Source organism: Chelonoidis abingdonii, chromosome 6 (genome assembly GCF_003597395.2).
Source record: "Chelonoidis abingdonii isolate Lonesome George chromosome 6, CheloAbing_2.0, whole genome shotgun sequence".
Taxonomy (NCBI): Eukaryota; Metazoa; Chordata; order Testudines; family Testudinidae; genus Chelonoidis; species Chelonoidis abingdonii.
This window is the reverse complement of record NC_133774.1, coordinates 21,043,460-21,060,630: the sequence shown is the minus strand read 5'-3', so window position 1 is coordinate 21,060,630 and position 17,171 is coordinate 21,043,460. Positions and strand designations below refer to the sequence as shown.

The window sequence follows — 17,171 nt, the reverse complement described above, 5'->3', positions numbered from 1 at the left end:
AGGAATGTGCGCCCTGATGCCATACGGAACATTGAAGGAAGTATAGGGAATGTTGCCATTCTCCAAGAACTGCAAAGGGAGGCAAGCCCAGAAGTGTTGAAACTGTAGGTCCAGAATTGTCTGCAGCATCAGCGTTTGCTGCCAGAGAAGCCCCATTATGTCCTGGTGCATCTCCCTCTCTGAGTCCTTGGCCTTTCTCCTGTTCACTCTTTCCTTCACAATACAGTCTGCAACATTCATGATCCATGCCCTCTGTTCACGGTCTGATGCTGCACTGGCTTGCAGGACCTCGCTGAACATGTCACCCCTAGTCCTCTTCTTTCTCCTCCTTATCTGGGTCAAGCATTCCACTGGTATGGAGGGGGAACCCCTCAAGGCTACAATGGCAGCAGCTACATATAACACACAGGTACCATTGTCAGTACAGTGTCACAAGAAAGCAAAAGTTAAGATTCAGATTTCCCTTCACTTGCTCGCTTAAAGTTTTAAATAATACAGGCTTATTGACACTTCTGCTTCAGAGTGCCTGTGGACGGTGCCACTCACAGCACTAGCCATGTTTCATATGGCCCTCCAGGGGGTGAGGGGAATGAGAAGAGAACTGCTCAGTTGAGTATGAGTATTGGGCAATGACACTGAATACTGGCACCGTTTTCATGGGTGGTGTTGATTTTAGCTGATCTCACTCTGGATGGTAGCAAAGGCAGAGAGAGCACAGCTGCTGCTGGGGTTCCAAAGCCACCTCCAGCCAGCATGCTGCTAACCTGTTTACTGCAGTGGTGCCTGCTGAAGTTTTCATTGACTGGCATAGGAAAGCGTCCAACTGCAGAGGAAGAAATAAGGCTGCTAGAAATCTTTGGAAGAGGATTCCAGAGAAAGCCATTATGGAAGCTCTGGTCTTAAACTTTTCCCTAATCATCTAAATTAATCATTCAGGATCTCTCTCCTATCTCCTGATATCAGTACAGTACAGCAGAACTTCAGAGTTATGAACACCAGAAGTACAATCTGACCTCATTCTGAACTCGAATTATGCAATTAGGCAGCAGCAGAGACAAAAAAAAAAAAAAAAGCAAATACAGTACAGTACTGTGTTAAATGTAAACTACTGAAAAAAATAAAGGGAAAGTTTAAACTAAGATGTGACAAAGTAAAGAAACTGTTTCTGTGCTTGTTTCATTTAAATTAAGATGGGCAAAGGCAGCATTTTTCTTTTGCATAGTAAAGTTTCAAAGCTGTATTAAGTCAATGTTCCATTGTAGAACTTCTGAAAGAATAACCATGACATTTAGTTCAGAGAGACAAACATTTCAGGGTTACGAACAATCTTACGAAATTCCCAAGGTGTTTGTATCTCTGAGGTTCTACTTTATGTACGATTACTATGTCTTCCTTAGCACTCATTAGAATGTTTTTATAAAAAGCCACGTAAGATCAACCCATATCTCAACCAGTAGGCAAGTCACTGAAAGGTTCTCAGCGCTATCACATAGGGCTTTGGAGCTGTGCTCCAGCTCCGCTCCAGCTCCAGGCAAAAACCTGCAGCTCCACTGCTCTGGAGCTGCTCCGTGCTCCAGCTTCGGGTTCCGCTCCAAAGCCCTGCTATCACATGCTCATTTGTCAGTATTTCTAAGGACTGAATTCCCGTAACATGCTACTTGGTCGACAACTTAGTCTCCTGGAAAGAACTTCTCAATGCATTAGACGTGAATCAACCTCCTCTCCCTTTGCCAGAAGATGGGTCTCATCTGTCCCTCCACTCAACTTTGGTCTCCACTCATGACAGACTTCCTCACCTGGAGTACCATGACAGAGGTATGTCTGCTCCAGCATCTCTGTAAATAAATAGATGTGCTGTCTTCCTCCATTCTTCCAGTTCATCAACTCTGACCTCAAGCTGAGGTTCTTGGACCTTCAGATGCACGAGCTGTATGCATCAGGGACATACACATGCCACCTGGCTAGAAGGTGAATAGTCACACATGCAAATAATCTAACATCTGCTCTTACACAGAGTTTGGATTGCTTAAAAATGAACACTTCCATGGGCCTCTTAACAGGTGTTTGGCAAGGGAGAGGGCCAGCTGAAAATACATTTCTAAGGACTGATTTTTAAATATGCAGAATCTACTTACAGCAAGTTATAGTGTGCATGGTGCCTCTCTACCAAACCAAAACTCAGATCAATTGAGTTAACCTTCAATAGCATCTGCTGCTCTGCTAAATATTTTTTCCAAGTAGTCCTTTTAGTTCAGCATCCCAGTTTAAATCCTTATTTCTTTTGCACCATAAAAATTAGACTCTCTTTCCAGCGGTCTCTTCACTTTGGACATGAAGACAATTATAAACAAGAACCTGTTCCCCCAACCCCTTTTTTCCTGTTACATTTTAGTACATAGCTCAACCATCAGCGGCAGCACAGACTGAACACCCAGATGGCCTAAGACAGTCAGAAAAAAAACAATGAATAGCCAAGTTCTGTGTTATAGGGACAGAGAATCAAGAAGTTCCATTTATTTAATAAATTAGCCTTGAAAAACAGATCACAGGAAATGAGAGTATGGAAGGAAATTACTCAATTTCTCAGTATCGATGAGCAGAAGAAACCATTTTTAAACATGTTATTTTTTTAAATGGTATAATAGAAAAGGAAAGTGGGGATCTAATTTACAGTGCATTAATTACTCTTATGCCTTATGTACTATAAAGTCTAATAATTTATCAGAATACAGTGTACAGAACTATATTTATTTATACAAAATATTTTGTTTATGGCAGGAGGGGGGCAATATAGTGAAAGTTAGAGATAACATAGAAGAAATATTTTAGCTATAAAATTGCTATCAATGCATCTCTTATATATGCTACTCACTATAGTTGAAAGAGAAATATGCAGTGATTAATTAGATCTTAATTAGATTTGGAAAATTTGTTCATTAAAAATGGACTCATCTAGAGCACAGTTTTGAAATCATACTTGTGCAGCTGTAATATTTAAGAGTCCAACCCTACTTGCATGCAAACAGACACATTTGAGTTCACTGGGAACAATCACATACATAAACTTAAGCACATGGTTAGTATTTGTCAAATGCATCATGGTATGCTAAAGGATATACTGTATAAATATTAATGAAATGTTTTTGAATACAGAATATGTAAAAAAAAGAAAAAAACATGGCTCTAAAATGGGAATGGATCGCTGATGCCCTCTGCTGTCCTATTGTTGTCGCTACTAAAATACTAGTACGCCTTAATTCCAGAATCAAATCATTTCTGAGGATTCACTTCAAAAACTTAAAGTAGGCTAATTTAATTACCTTATACTCCAATTTGACAGGTTACTGTTAGGTATGAGAATTTAATTATTATTAGTGCTCACATATGAGCTATCAGCAATAATTAAAGAATATATTAAGCAAAAACTGAAGCACATATTCTTTCCTTTAATATGTAATTTCAAGGATTTTCCAATTTGCCACCATCAGAATTTAGCCTCTGTTACATTTTAATTTTCTTCATTATAGGCAATAGCTTGAGCAGGTGACTTTCCCATCCATTCTATGACAAATTCATAAGCCCTTTGAAGAGGCAAAGCTTATCCCCTTCCTGTGTTTGACTCCAATAACAAACAAATACACATGAAACAAGTCCAGCCCAAACCTTTTCTTCAGGCTTTACCCCTAAAGTTCTTCCTTGAGGAGTTATTTAGCTACCCTGTAGAGTCCCTCTCCCTCAGACCCAAGAAATCTCTGTCACGGAGCCTAGTTTTGATGTTTGCTTTCTCACTTTTTATTGCATCCAGCTAGAGGGTCTCTTCAACCTGATATTGCTGGTAAGTATTTCAGGGTGGCCAGCTTCAGCCCAGCAAGATCAAATCAGGAAGAGGTTGAGGAGTTGTATGGGCTTTGCGTACCCTACTATAGATATGTAAAACTAATTATTCTTTCAAAATTTCAAATAATAAAAAGCAAAATATAGTTGAAAAGGTTTAAATTTAAATAATGGGGAGGATGGGAATCTAACATCACACAAGGTCAATGCTCATGACTAAATATGGGACATTTAATCAAGAACACATGTAACCTTACTATTATCCTCACTACAGTTTAAAAAAAACTTATACAAACATTTGCTTGGGATATATATGTTTTATTCTATTTGCCCCCAAATGCTGAAATGACTGTTTAAAAACAGCCAATTTCAAAATATTAGCCACTAATTGGCATACAAATCAACTTAGAAAAATAGCTCTCCAAATAGATTTCTCTTGTTGATAATAGTATTAAAATCAAAATATAAAATCAAAAACAGAATTCAAAAACATATAAATGCTTCCAGCTTATGCAATAATTTTAACCTGAAACTTAAAGAGCAAAAACTGATCATCATATATTAACACTAAATTCCTTTGTTTTTTCTTTAAACGGTTACGTTATTTGCCTATTTCTTTGGCGGTGCGGGGGGTTTACAGTCTCCATAGACTAGACTAATGTATAAACTCATCCTGCAGCATTGATAACGTAACATCTGTACAATTTACTTAAACTTCACTCTAAAATCTAAATCTTCACTGAAAGCTCTAGTTAGCATGGTTGTCATTCAAGCATTTATTTATTACTCTCATTGATAAATAGCCCATTATTATACTATCTGGGTAATATTTACATAAACTATAAATACTGTATTTCCAAATGCACACACAAATGCATACAATTGATCAACACGTGCCTTACTAATGGTTAATGATATGATTTTAATGAATAACTGTAATTTTATTTTCTTTACTGAACATATGTAAACATAGAAAAAGTGTTGTTAAAACGTTTTAAATAGAAAAAGCAAATCCATTAAACTGGTCTTGTGTTAGATTTCATTAAAATCTTTCTCCCTTATTAGTTTCAGCAATGAGATTATTCAGCTACACATATATCCCTTCATTCTTCTTCTGTAAGCCTCAGAAGTATATTTTATTAACATTATTTCCTGGTTTCCCACAACGCACCATTATAAAATCAAACTTCAGCCACATCATAATGGAGGAATTTTTCAGGCAAGTCAATCTACTACAACTGACATGAAAAAATATGGATCAATGCTTCTGTGCTGCAGCTTTAGTGTGTACGCACACGCACGCACACACACAAAGAGTAAGACTTCTTTATATTGGCTAAGGATCATATGGTAGGCTCTGACCCAGTTCCAACATTACCAATTATTGAAAGGGACGCAGCTGATACAATATATTTGGATTTTAGTATTAATGATCTGGATTTTGTATTGTTTCACAAAATCATCTTATTTAAAAAAAATTCAACTCAACTTGGAAAACAGAACGGTAAACCATAAACAAATAGTGATAAATAGCAATATCAAAATTGGAAATCAATATCTAGAGGAGTAGCAGAGGGATCAGTGTTGGCTTGGTATTATTAACCATCTTTATTACCTATCTGGGACAGAAAGTAAACGGTATCTTCACTAAATACCTTTGTGCTTGCTAAGTCTAAAGAAAAAAAGAATAATCATGATGGTGGGAATTGTGATGACTGAAAGATATTGAAAAGGATATTAAAACTTTTTTTAAACATTTAAAATTATTAAGAGAGACAAGAAAAGGAAATCCACTACCATCGTGCAAGCTGTCATGAAATGGGAATTCTCTGTAATATTTTTTAGGAATGATATGCATGGTAGCAACCTACTTGAGTGGGAGCAAAAAGATGCTCTGAGGGAAGAATGATAGACATTAGGTGTTTATGTTACCATCTGGGGTGGTATGACTGGATTGGTAAAAGCAGCAGAGAATCCTGTGGCACCTTATAGACTAACAGACGTTTTGGAGCATGAGCTTTCGTGGGTGAATACCCACTTCGTCAGACACATGTAGTGGAAATTTCCAGGGGCAGGTTATTATAGCTGAAGCAGTAGAGTACGGTAGTGCTCAGGAGGTGAGGCCCCTGTTTTCTGCAGTTGAGTGTGGTGAAACAAGGAGGAGAAACTGGTTTCTGTATTATGGCAGCCATTTCACCAGTCCTTGTTTGTCTGAGCTGATGGGTTGTCAAATTGCAAGTGATCTGAAGTCGAGCGGCTCTCTTGAACTGGTCCTGAAGTTTTTTTTTTTTTGCTGCCAGGATGACACTTTAGTAGGTGTCTGTCTTTGAGATCTTGTCTAGAGTGGCAGGTGGATTGATTAAGCCCCGCTTCTATAACCGGATATTTATCATCTCTTTTTTTTATTTGCTTTATAAATCTGAATTTGATTAACATATTGATGTTTAAATGTTTATTTTGTTAGAGGTGTGTGGGACTCACTTTAGCAGGGGCCTGTGGCATTTGAGGTCTTATTTTTTTCCATTGTTTTTATGGTCGGCGTTTGCCGATGTACGAAATTGAACTGGTACTGATGTGGTTGTTGGCTGTGGTTCTGTGTGGTGGTCCGAATGTCGGTTCTGTTGTAATGCTTTGATCTGTGGCCGGAATAAAATTGCACCAGGGGCCCCAGAAACCAAACGAAGTTGGGCGTGGCCTCAGCATAAATTATCTCAGAGATTTGTCAGAACTCTAGGTCCCCCTAGCATAAGGCTGATTACTTCCCACACAGGCTCAGTCCCTCAAGCAAATGCGCTGCGTTTGTGCCTTGTAAGCTCAGAAGAGAGGTGGTGATGCAAGGGACTAGTTCGGGGAAGGGAGACACTATGAGTTCTGGCAGTACGATGTTAATAATCCTCGATATCTGTTATATTATTGCCTTTGCTTCTCGTGTTTCAGCTTGTTGTGTGCGCATTGGTTGGTCCTGAGAGTTTAATGCTTCTTGGTTCGGGTTCTATGGATAATTATGGGATGAAAGATTCAGGTATTTTGTATGACACATCAATACAGTGCCAGCAATTGGCCAGTTAGTGGCTTGAGAGTGAATAATAGTGTGCTGGTCTCGAGCCTTTCACTTTCAGCCCTGGTTGGTGCGACATCAGTTGGTTCGTGGGGAGATGGCCCTGCATCCGAAGGGCCTGTGAAGTGTGATCTGTGGGAAAAATTGTTTGTTTTCAAAAAAGCAATGGGCTCACTTATATATGTCAGCGGTCCATATATTCAAAAGATGAGAGCTTGGGATGGTAGATCTCTGATTAGGTGTCTCAGGGGAGGATACGTTGGATTGGGGTCGATTTTGCTGGGGATGGTGTATGTGGAACTATTCGTCATCTAGGGGTTTTGACCGTCAAATGATGGAACGTGGACTATACCAGGAATGCGTCGTTTCGGGTAACAGGACAGGAAGGAAAAGAGACATCCTGGGAGGAGGAGGGAGGAAAGAAAAACACCTACTCCTGGCGGTTAATTGGCATTCCGTATATTGTAGAGCACTCCGAAATTACTTCCCAGCAGCCATCAATTGAAAACTTACCCCTTTAGCGTGCCCTCTGAATCAGGCCAAGCATCTTCCGCCCCGCCATCTGCACTCTCTCCACAAAGGCTGCAGATAACCACCTTGATGACATTATCAATAACCGAGAGGCTTTGTAAAGGAGATCGTCTTTGTCAATCCAATGGTAACGAGTTGTCAGTGACCCTAGGAGACCCTCCTATAAGGAGAGGGGCCTCGCTCCGTCATCCCATCAACCGTCCGCTCACAGGTAGACAACTCTCTAGCATAGCCCATTCTATCTGTGACCATTGAGGGCCATTCCCTCAGAGGATATATGAACTCCATGTGGTAGGGAGCAATTCCACTCAAGCAGTAGAAAACTTCCATTTCTACTGGAATCCATAACTACCCGGACAATATCACTACCCTTAGCCCTTGACAGGTTATTCATATCTTACCCACGATCACCATAACCCCGGAGAGCTCTGGCGATGCCCTATCCTTCGTGCGTAGAGAGCCTTCGCTCACCAACTGCCGCCAGCCCACTCTCATGAAGGACTGTCATGGATTATTGTGTGAGCCTGCTTCCTGCTCAAGACCCGTATGCCACAGCACTTCCCAGTATCGCGCCGGTAGAACCACTGTATTTCCCTGAAGGAGGAATTACATTGATGGTCAGCCTTCCCAGAAAACACATCTAGACCATGAGATGTGCAGGCTGTTTTACACAATCACAACGCATTGGATTTCCACTAAGACTTAGTCTGGCCCACCGTACTTCCTCTGTGAATGATGCCACAGCGACAATGGCTGCTGAGCTCTGTGCTTTATCACTTCACACAACATATTTTCAAATTTTCGACAATATATATCTCCGATCCGTGGGCCGCTCACATAGGGGTCACTAGCATGCCCCACATATGCAATGCTGTTTTATGGCTGACCTGGACAGCTTCCTCACGCTTGTACCACGTTACCGCCTCCTTCTCTACCTACGCTACTGATTGCATCTTCACTCATTTGGACCATGGAGGAGTGACTCTAGGAAAAAGTAATCCACCCAGATTCACAACTTCACCCGACCACGTCTAGCCTTACAGCCTAGTGGCCGCCTCCTTCTCAGCCCGGGAGGTCACTTTCTAGCATACGGTCGAATAAGTGATTGGTCACTTAACCCCCCCCTATATCGAAACCTACTGGACGCTATGGCTAAGCGCTTTCAATGCTCCAGCTTCCATTCCCCGGCACATCACACGATCCGTTGTACTACCAGCCCACCTGAGTGTCACGTACCAACCGCAATCTGCTCTAACCGACCCCTCAAGACCGACCCTCCCCCCTCATTTTGCACAACTACAACTCCACACAGCATTCTTCCCATAACTATCCGCACTGGAATTAAGGACGTTAGAGCCAGCTTGTCCAGAAGCCTCTACTGCAGACCCAAAAAAAGACCCCAGAACTCCCTCTGGCCAATTATCCTATAATCAGGCCCCAGCTATAAGAGACCTCCCTCACGCTCATCAAGGCGAATTCTCCAAACCCAATCCTTTGAGCCCTCTGGTCGCCCATGAACTTCTTCTAACCCTTATCCCGGCTTGGGCGGCAGGCCAATCCTTGCCCCCAGGACAAGCTGCAACGCCATTGAACCGGGCGAATATCGTCAAGCAGCACCTGCACCCGGCCTCGTACTCTGCTCCGGCCCCCCTCCACTGCACACCAACACCCCCCCTCTACGGGTGGAGGAACAGCATTTCATCTCTGCTCCCAGTTTTACATGTATCTTCTATACTTACACCCTGTCCTGTTGTGAAACGCCAAACGGCCACCTTGCCTCGCAACTTTGATGAGCGCTGATACTAAAGCGTAGTACAGTCAGAAAGTTAATAATGCTTCAAGAACTACTGAAAGCCTCAAGATCAGCCACACCATCACCCAGGGCTAATCTATTACATCACACTGCCCACGTTCAGCACCAATTTAATAATACCAGGCCATTCAAATAATTAAGCCACGACTTTCGCTCAATTAATTGTTCATTTACCCCTGTTTGCATAACTATTCGATTCTGTCTCCATATTCATCTGGCAGTGTCTCTTACCGGAAAAGAATTAAATGGACACCAATTGTCAGAGTATCAGGAATATGCAATATTTTAAAAAACCGGATAGAGGAACATTGGTAGAACGCATATCAACCTTCCGCCTCTGGCACCTATTCGCGCCATTAAGGGTCGGCATCAGGATTTCTGCAGCAACTAAAGACTTCCTCAGGTAACAGATTTTTCAACAAGCATACTGAGGATGCTCTGAGCTTTCATGAATTACATACATCTGCTCAAAATTTGCTTGACAACCCTCTCAGTTTCAGGCGCCTAAAGACAGGACAACGCACATTGAATGCTGACTGGCTTCCATGTTTACCAGAAACCAGTTTCTCCTTCCCCTTGGTAATTCACACTTAACTGCTCTAAGACACCTAGTGCGGCCCTCCTACCTTCTTATTGACAGACCAACAAAAACCTCCCGTTACTCTAGCTTGCTTGCATGTAGCATTATAGCTTTAACCTGCCCCTGGAAATTTCCACTACATGCGTCTGACGAAGTGGGTATTCACCCACGAAAGCTCATGCTCCAAAACGTCTGTTAGACTATAAGGTGCCACAGGATTCTCTGCTGCTTTTACAGATCCAGACTAACACGGCTACCCCTCTGATACTTGGATTGGTAAAGTTCTGGCTGAAACTGACTCGTATCAATTGAGGATCCAGAAAGACAACAACAACTGACAAGCAGGCAGAACATTTAAACTCAGCAGGAGTCTGCCGGAGGAGGACAATGGACTAAGAGGTGACAGGAGGCTAGGAGAGACATAGGCGCTTATAGACAAAGGGGCAGAATAAGAGAGAGGAACAAAAGTAGTTCCTTCAGCAGCATGGCTCAAGGGAGCCCTGGATTGGCCAGTAAGACTACATCTTAACCTTTGCTTCTCTGTGCTAACCTAAGGACTTCCTTATGCTGTGTCCCAGTTAACCAATAAAACTACACTGTTTTCAGAAAGGCCATCTGGCATCATTGCGAATACTTGCTATGCTGTACTGATCACTGAAGAAGGCAAACAGTCTCTGACCAAACGTCTATCTCAGTTGGACTTCCTGGGCAGAGCTTGCAGTGTGAAACAGGCGCGATGGAGCCCAGAATCTCAGTCTTGGAGGCAGTATGGCGGCCTAAAGGAAAAGTGGGACCTCTCGGAGGTCTAAAGGGGTTCCTCCAAGTGCCTGTTTAAAAGTTGGGGCGTAGCACAAATCTTGTGGGTCCATGACACAAGCATGGGTAACACATAAATGCATACAGAAATATAGACTAAGGCGTTTATATTTTTCTTTCCCACCATCAGTGTGATGTGAACCTGCGGTGTGAACATACATTCAGATGTATGTAATAATATGAGTAGAAACTGATCATCCAGTCCGCAGACTAATTATTCAGACAGAAGGCAAATTCTATGACAGAGTACAGCTGAGCTAGCTCATCCTGCTAGATGTAATGGTCATTACAGATTAGGTTCAGAGTAGGAATTTAAGTCTGCAGTAGAATTTCTTAATATAAGAAAGGCTGACTCTCAAAAAGGCATCCGAGTGTCTCCTTCACAAGGCATTCTCCAAAATTCAAAGGACAGGCTTGAAACAAGCAAGAAACCATGCTATATATTGTAAAATAATGACAGTTTGAATTGATGCATGTAATTGTACATAAAACCCAGTTTATTCATCTTTTTATTCATTTAAAACTCACTTCATATTTTTCCCCACTTAGTTTCTACAGTAGCCAAGAATATTGCAGACTGCTAGCTCATTCGTTCAGAACACAGTTATTTGGTAACTTCACATCAACTCTTCTCTCTCACTATGGCATTTTTCTTAATTACTATTATACTGTGTTGCTAAAATTTCTTTTTTAACCTTGCTGTTTAAGTAAATCAATGACTTATACTCCAAAGTTAAATAAAATCCCACAACTGACCCCAGTAAGCTAGTTCCAGTGGGACTGATCGACTATTAGAGCAGTGAATGCTTGAAGTAGGGCACTAGTAACTATTTCATGGCCCTAAAGGCTCTAAAATATGTTTAATGAGGGTAACTAAGTTAAGAAGAAAATGCATATTTGATTATAATTGAAAATATGTTCCTTGAGCTCCACCCTGAAATTTTTTTAACTGAAGCGTTTGAAACAGTCTTGTCACTAAAGGAAGGAGATATGGGGCTCCACCTCCCCAGCTGTCTGCCAATGCTTTCCCTGCAGCACCAGGAACAGCTCTGATGTAAGCCAGAATCACTCCAGGCAGCCACTGTCCTATCCCTGCTCCAGTTGCTCAGTACTGCCCCCCATTCGCAGCTTGCTGAATCACAGGGGAGGAGGGAGAAAATAACTCTAGCTGCTTCAATGCTTTCTTCCCTGCCAGGCTGTGGGAGGCCAAAAAAGAGCGAAATAAGAGCTCAGCTGGCTCTGCATAAGCCTACTAAAAAGTTAAAACTATTGATTATAGCCTCTTGACCTTTCTGAAATAATATATTCAGCCCACAGGCTGAACAGGTTAAACACCACTAGAGAAAAGGATCACTCAGACTAAGAGCCAGTGTTATCAAGTAAGTCTGGATGCTGCATGATATAAAAGGAAAAATTAAGCAAGGTCAACTAACTGGTTCCTTTTACAGTCCCTGTACCCTGCCACAACTGGTGAGGGGAAGTGTATCCACCAACTGAGGGTAGGTCAGCAATCATGTGGACATAATGGTTGTGCAACAGAGTTGCGTGTAGATCACTTGTAGCACCACTTGGACTCTGTAGAGGAGTTTTGGTTCCAGAGTCTACTGGGAGGTCTTGTTGCCACCTTCCTCCTCCCCTCACTTACATGTTAAAAGCCAGGGAGGGGGTAAAAGGAGCTTTCAAGAGAACATGCATTCAGCAGACTCACTATCAATTTCACTGGCTCATGTAGTCAGTGGCTTCTTCAGGAGATCAGGTTTATAAGTGGTTACTTTAAAAAAAAAAAAGGAGGGGGGGATTATTGGTAGGACCATCCAGGATCCCAGGAAAGGCTCTGGATGTTGGAAGGGGTATTCCCAATTTTCAAGGTCATATGATAAGCTTAACTGAGGACAATGGAGTAAAGATGTAGAGGGATATCAGCAAACACTCACCTGAAAACATCTGGGTTTTCTCCACTGTGTGTGTGCATGTTTATGCATGTTCCTGTGTATGTGTCTGTATCTATAAAAACATATACCTCCACCCCAAGATACAGGGGTTTAAAAATTTGACAAAATAAACTAGACTTGCATCCTACCGTAAACGATAGGCACTGACATGTTTTCCAGTCAAAATCCATAAAGATTGCATCTACATTTAAAAAAACTGAATGGGACTCTAATAGTTTGACATCGGAGGAAATCTTGGGCCCTAACAATCTTACTGTATCTGATGCTACTATTTAGAGATGCCATTTTATGTTCTATTATGGTTTCTCTTGAAACCAATTGTTACTTGTGTTTATTAAATCAAACTGAGAGGAAGTTTCACGTTTTCAGAGCTCCATATTTTTACCACAGCACTCTAAATTTCTCTTAAAACTATCAGCGCTGTATGTGTACTCAGATTACCAAAGGGAGTTAAAATTGTTTTGAAATTAAAAAACACTGTACCACTAAAGATTCGCACCCACCTAGGTTCAATAAAGTCTGTGTTGAAAGCCAGAGCATGCCTGATGTGTACGTGTTCTCCTGTACTGCAAAGAAAATGTGATTGATTTTTCTAAGCACAGTCTATGTGAGCACCACAATTAAGACAATTACAATAATTCAAACAGTATATTCTGAAGTAAAAAAAAAAAATAGCAAAAATATATAAAACAAAAGTACACTGGATTTTGGTGCTCTGATTTATCATCATCATCAAATGCATCACAGTAGTAAATTACCATACCCATAACATTAAATATTCTGGATTTAAGTTTCCTAACAAAAACAATGAAGGTAAAAGAATGAATGCTTCATCTGCCATACTTTTGCACATTTCCCAACAGAGAAAAATATATTAAGCAACCCTCCACTTTAATCTTTCAGTTATTTTTCTGAACCTCTCTTGCCAGAGTCCGGAAACTGAAGTCATCAAGAAGGTGTCTCTTTGCTAAGATTTCTCTCAAAGAGACCCGCAATCTCTACACTGAAGAGTGGTGAAAGAAATCCCTAATGAGTGGAGAGTGGCAAGAGAAATCCCCAATGATTCTGTCAGCATACATTTTTCATAACGTGATTATCCCCCAGCAGCCTTTAGCTTCTTAGACTCCTTCTCCCCCCAACCCCCTTCTATAATTGTTTTCCTTGTAGACTAGGCAACAATTATCATTGCTGCAGGCTGAATATGTTCACAAGCTATACATAAAGACTAGTTTCATATCAGGGGCTTTTATCACTAATTGCACTATAAAATGTGCTATTAAAACTGAGATAAACAAGATTGTAAAAAAAATAATAATCATCACATAATGGGCCATGACCACTTAAAAGAAGTGTTTCTTAAATGTCACAGTAAAACTTATTTTTCAAAATTTTAGTCATAATATATCTTTTCCCTCCCTGCTCTCTTTTCAGATGGGATAGAGAAATAGTACATATTTAAATTCAGAACCATTATATATAAATTAACTTCAAAAGAAAATGCATTTATAAATTGAAATATAAATTTCACTAGTTACCTTTATGTTAGAAGCTACAGAAAGTTCTAATCAACTTCAATTCATTTTAATAGCCTCAAAGAACATTTCTTTTTTGGGCCTGACCTAAAGCCAACTGAATTGAATGAGAGTCTTTCCATTTACTTTAAAGGCTGTTGGATTGGGTCCTTTGAGATTAAAATTATTAAGATTTTCTACATAGGTTCAATTATGGCAAACAAAACAAACACGTTCCAGCTATTGCATTAAAAACAAACAAAAAACCTTACTTTGTCAGATGCTTCCGAAGCCAGAAGGTTAGTAGCAAGAGTCTGTAGTTTCTGATGGGCCACGTTTTTTAGAGCAGCAAGGCTCCGTCTAGTCATAGCCTGTTTTAGATTGACGGCTGGGTGACTAAGGGAATCTACTGCAGCTGGAACTGCTTCATCACAAGCATTCAAGATCTCCACTGCCGTTATTCCCATTACACAACGATCCAGTGCACCTTGAAACATAAAAATATATATATATATAATTGAAGATATACCAATCTCTGAGAACTGGAAGGGACCTTGAAAGGTCATTGAGTCCAGCCCCCTGCCTTTACTAGCAGGACCAATTTTTGCCCCAGATCCCTAAGTGGCCCCCTCAAGGATTGAGCTCACAACCCTGGGTTTAGCAGGCCAATGCTCAAACCACTGAGCTATCCCTCCCCCCAGAAACATAAGGTGAATAATGAAATGCATTATTTTAGAACAGACAAGTCAAAAATGTCAAAAGCATATGTTAAGCAGTCACTTATTCTGCAGTATTTTCTGTAATGCCTAAGACTACCACTTATTATTTATGTTACTAACGTGCTTAGGAGCCCTAGCCATGTAGCAGGACCCCAGTGTGTGAGGAGCCACACAAGAACATGGTCCCTGCCTTCATAGAGCTTACAATCTAAGTATAAGACAAGAGACAACAAATGGCTATAGAAAGATGAGGGAGTACCGGAAACCATGAGGCCATTAGTCATCACACTTGGCAGTGGTCCCATCACAACCGCAACCAAACTAACATTCCTAATGTGGTAGGATTTTCCTGCATTTCCTTGCAATTATAGGATGTAAAAATCACAACCACTACATTTGATTTTAAGCAAAGTCAGTAGCAACACTTACAGTTGCCTAACACTTTCCATTACCAGCCTGTTTCCAGTTACTTTTAACTTTGTCAGACTTTACTTGTTGTGGCCTAAGTTTTCCATGCTTTCTCTCAGACTAGATTTTTTAGTTTAAGCAAAAACATCTCAGCCATTTCTGAGAAAGAGGTTAGTGAAAACAACAAACTTTGGTTAGTGTTCAAAGAAATCGACGAAAAATTGTTAAGAGCTATAGTGCTTTCATGCTTTGAAGCCAGAACTGGAAATACGACAGGCTGATAATCTCTCCTTTGCCCCAGTGCTAAATTATAAAACTCTGAAACCTGCCATTTTCAAATGCTCAGCAGAGCTTTTAAGAGGCTTGCTGCTGAAGTCTCTGATCATTCCACCGAGCATGCTCCACAGCCTCACAGAGCTCTGGCTCCAGACAGGGCACAGCAGCAGCAGCCACCACCGCTGCCGCCATCTCACTATTTTATGGGCAGTAGTGCTGGCGTGGAAGCAAGGAAACCAGAAATTCTAATCTCAGCAACTTCACTTACCAGTATTAATAATTCTGTGCATTTCACTGAATTTATTACTGACAAGTCCTCAACACTAACTTGTGAAGGAGGCAAGTATCCCATAGTATTTTGCTAATCAGATAACTGAGGGTGCACTAGGTCTATTCTGGCAATAGATGTCTGAGTCTACTATATTAGAAACAAGTCTCATTCATTCTAAAAAGCAGTGCCACTGTGAATGTATGAGTAACACACAGGTTCTCATTTTGTGGTTTGCACCTCCCCCAGAGGTGGAGAGGTTCCAATAGATACTTTAGAGGCTCAGCAACAGGTTTTGAACCCAGCACCTTTCAATCCACAGCACAAGCTCTACCACTTGAGATAAAGGAGTACTAATAGCAGAAGCAGTGTGTTATCCTCCATGTAGGCTAGCCACTAGAAGGGAGCACAACATATGCTAGCCAGTGGTTTACACATATATTAGCTAGATCACAATGGAATGTTGGATGCCTGGTTTGTTAGGTTCTACTATGAACTCTGGAGATCAGTAGTATCTAGTTATTACTTGATAATACAACTGTGTACACAGACTTGGCACACTCATTTTAAAAAACAAAGTTATATGCTCAAAAGTTAATAAATGCCAGAATCAAGGTTGCTTGAGCTCAGCTCTTTGTGAGTATGAATGATAATACCGTCTTGCCCAACATCACATAGGAAGTCTCGCAGAGCTTTATCCTCAGCTCTCTTGGGTTGCAATCCAGTGTCTCACAAGGGTCTGAATTAATGTTTCCCAAGCAACTTTAATCCTGGCATTTCCTAACTTTTGAGCACTTGTGTTTGCAATCTTTAGTTTCATTCAACAGGATGTAATCTCATATATGTGCATACAGGTGTGTCCACACACACACCCTCAGTGCAAAACTATACTTCAAGCTGTTTCAATGGGAGATGCTGGGCACTCAAGAGTTTTGGAAAAAAATATCATGTCAATTTATCCACATCTCTAGCTTTAGCCATCCATTTTTGAATATGTTGGCCACTACACCTTCTCTAGAAAATTTCTGGTACTTGCATTCTTTCTGGGCCAGTACCATAATAACACTGCTCTACAGTCAAAATGCTTCTGAAATAAAGGTAGTCAAACTTTACTAATTCTGGGTCACTGAGAACGAAAATGATGCTTAAAATTGTTGATTGGCTCTAGTTTTCAAGATATGCTATTGGGTCAGTATATACGACCCTTGACTTGGAATGGCAGAGGATAAGTGACTTATAAAGGGAAGAGATCTCAATTTAAACCAGAAATGACTAAAATACATCTTTGACTGGATCTATGAATAAATCTATGACTGGGTTTGGACAGTACTTGCTTTTTAGGCAACACAATGAATGATGCAATCTGAAGCTGGTATTGCGTCATACATGATATGAATTGCATCAT

General features: G+C 40.8%; 1 protein-coding gene across 5 annotated transcripts in view; it reads right to left on the bottom strand.

Annotated features, from left to right (window-relative positions):
- Positions 1-17,171, bottom strand: part of WDR7 (WD repeat domain 7) — a 359,997-nt gene that overhangs the window by 264,852 nt on the left and 77,974 nt on the right. For all 5 annotated transcript variants that reach the window (XR_004376795.2, XM_032802575.2, XM_032802574.1 and 2 more), the window contains exon 14: positions 14,368-14,582. Coding sequence is in view for 4 of the 5 variants with exons in the window: in XM_032802575.2 (XP_032658466.1) it covers positions 14,368-14,582 (215 nt within the window). In the remaining variant the exon portion in view is untranslated. The remainder of the gene's footprint in view (positions 1-14,367; positions 14,583-17,171) is intronic.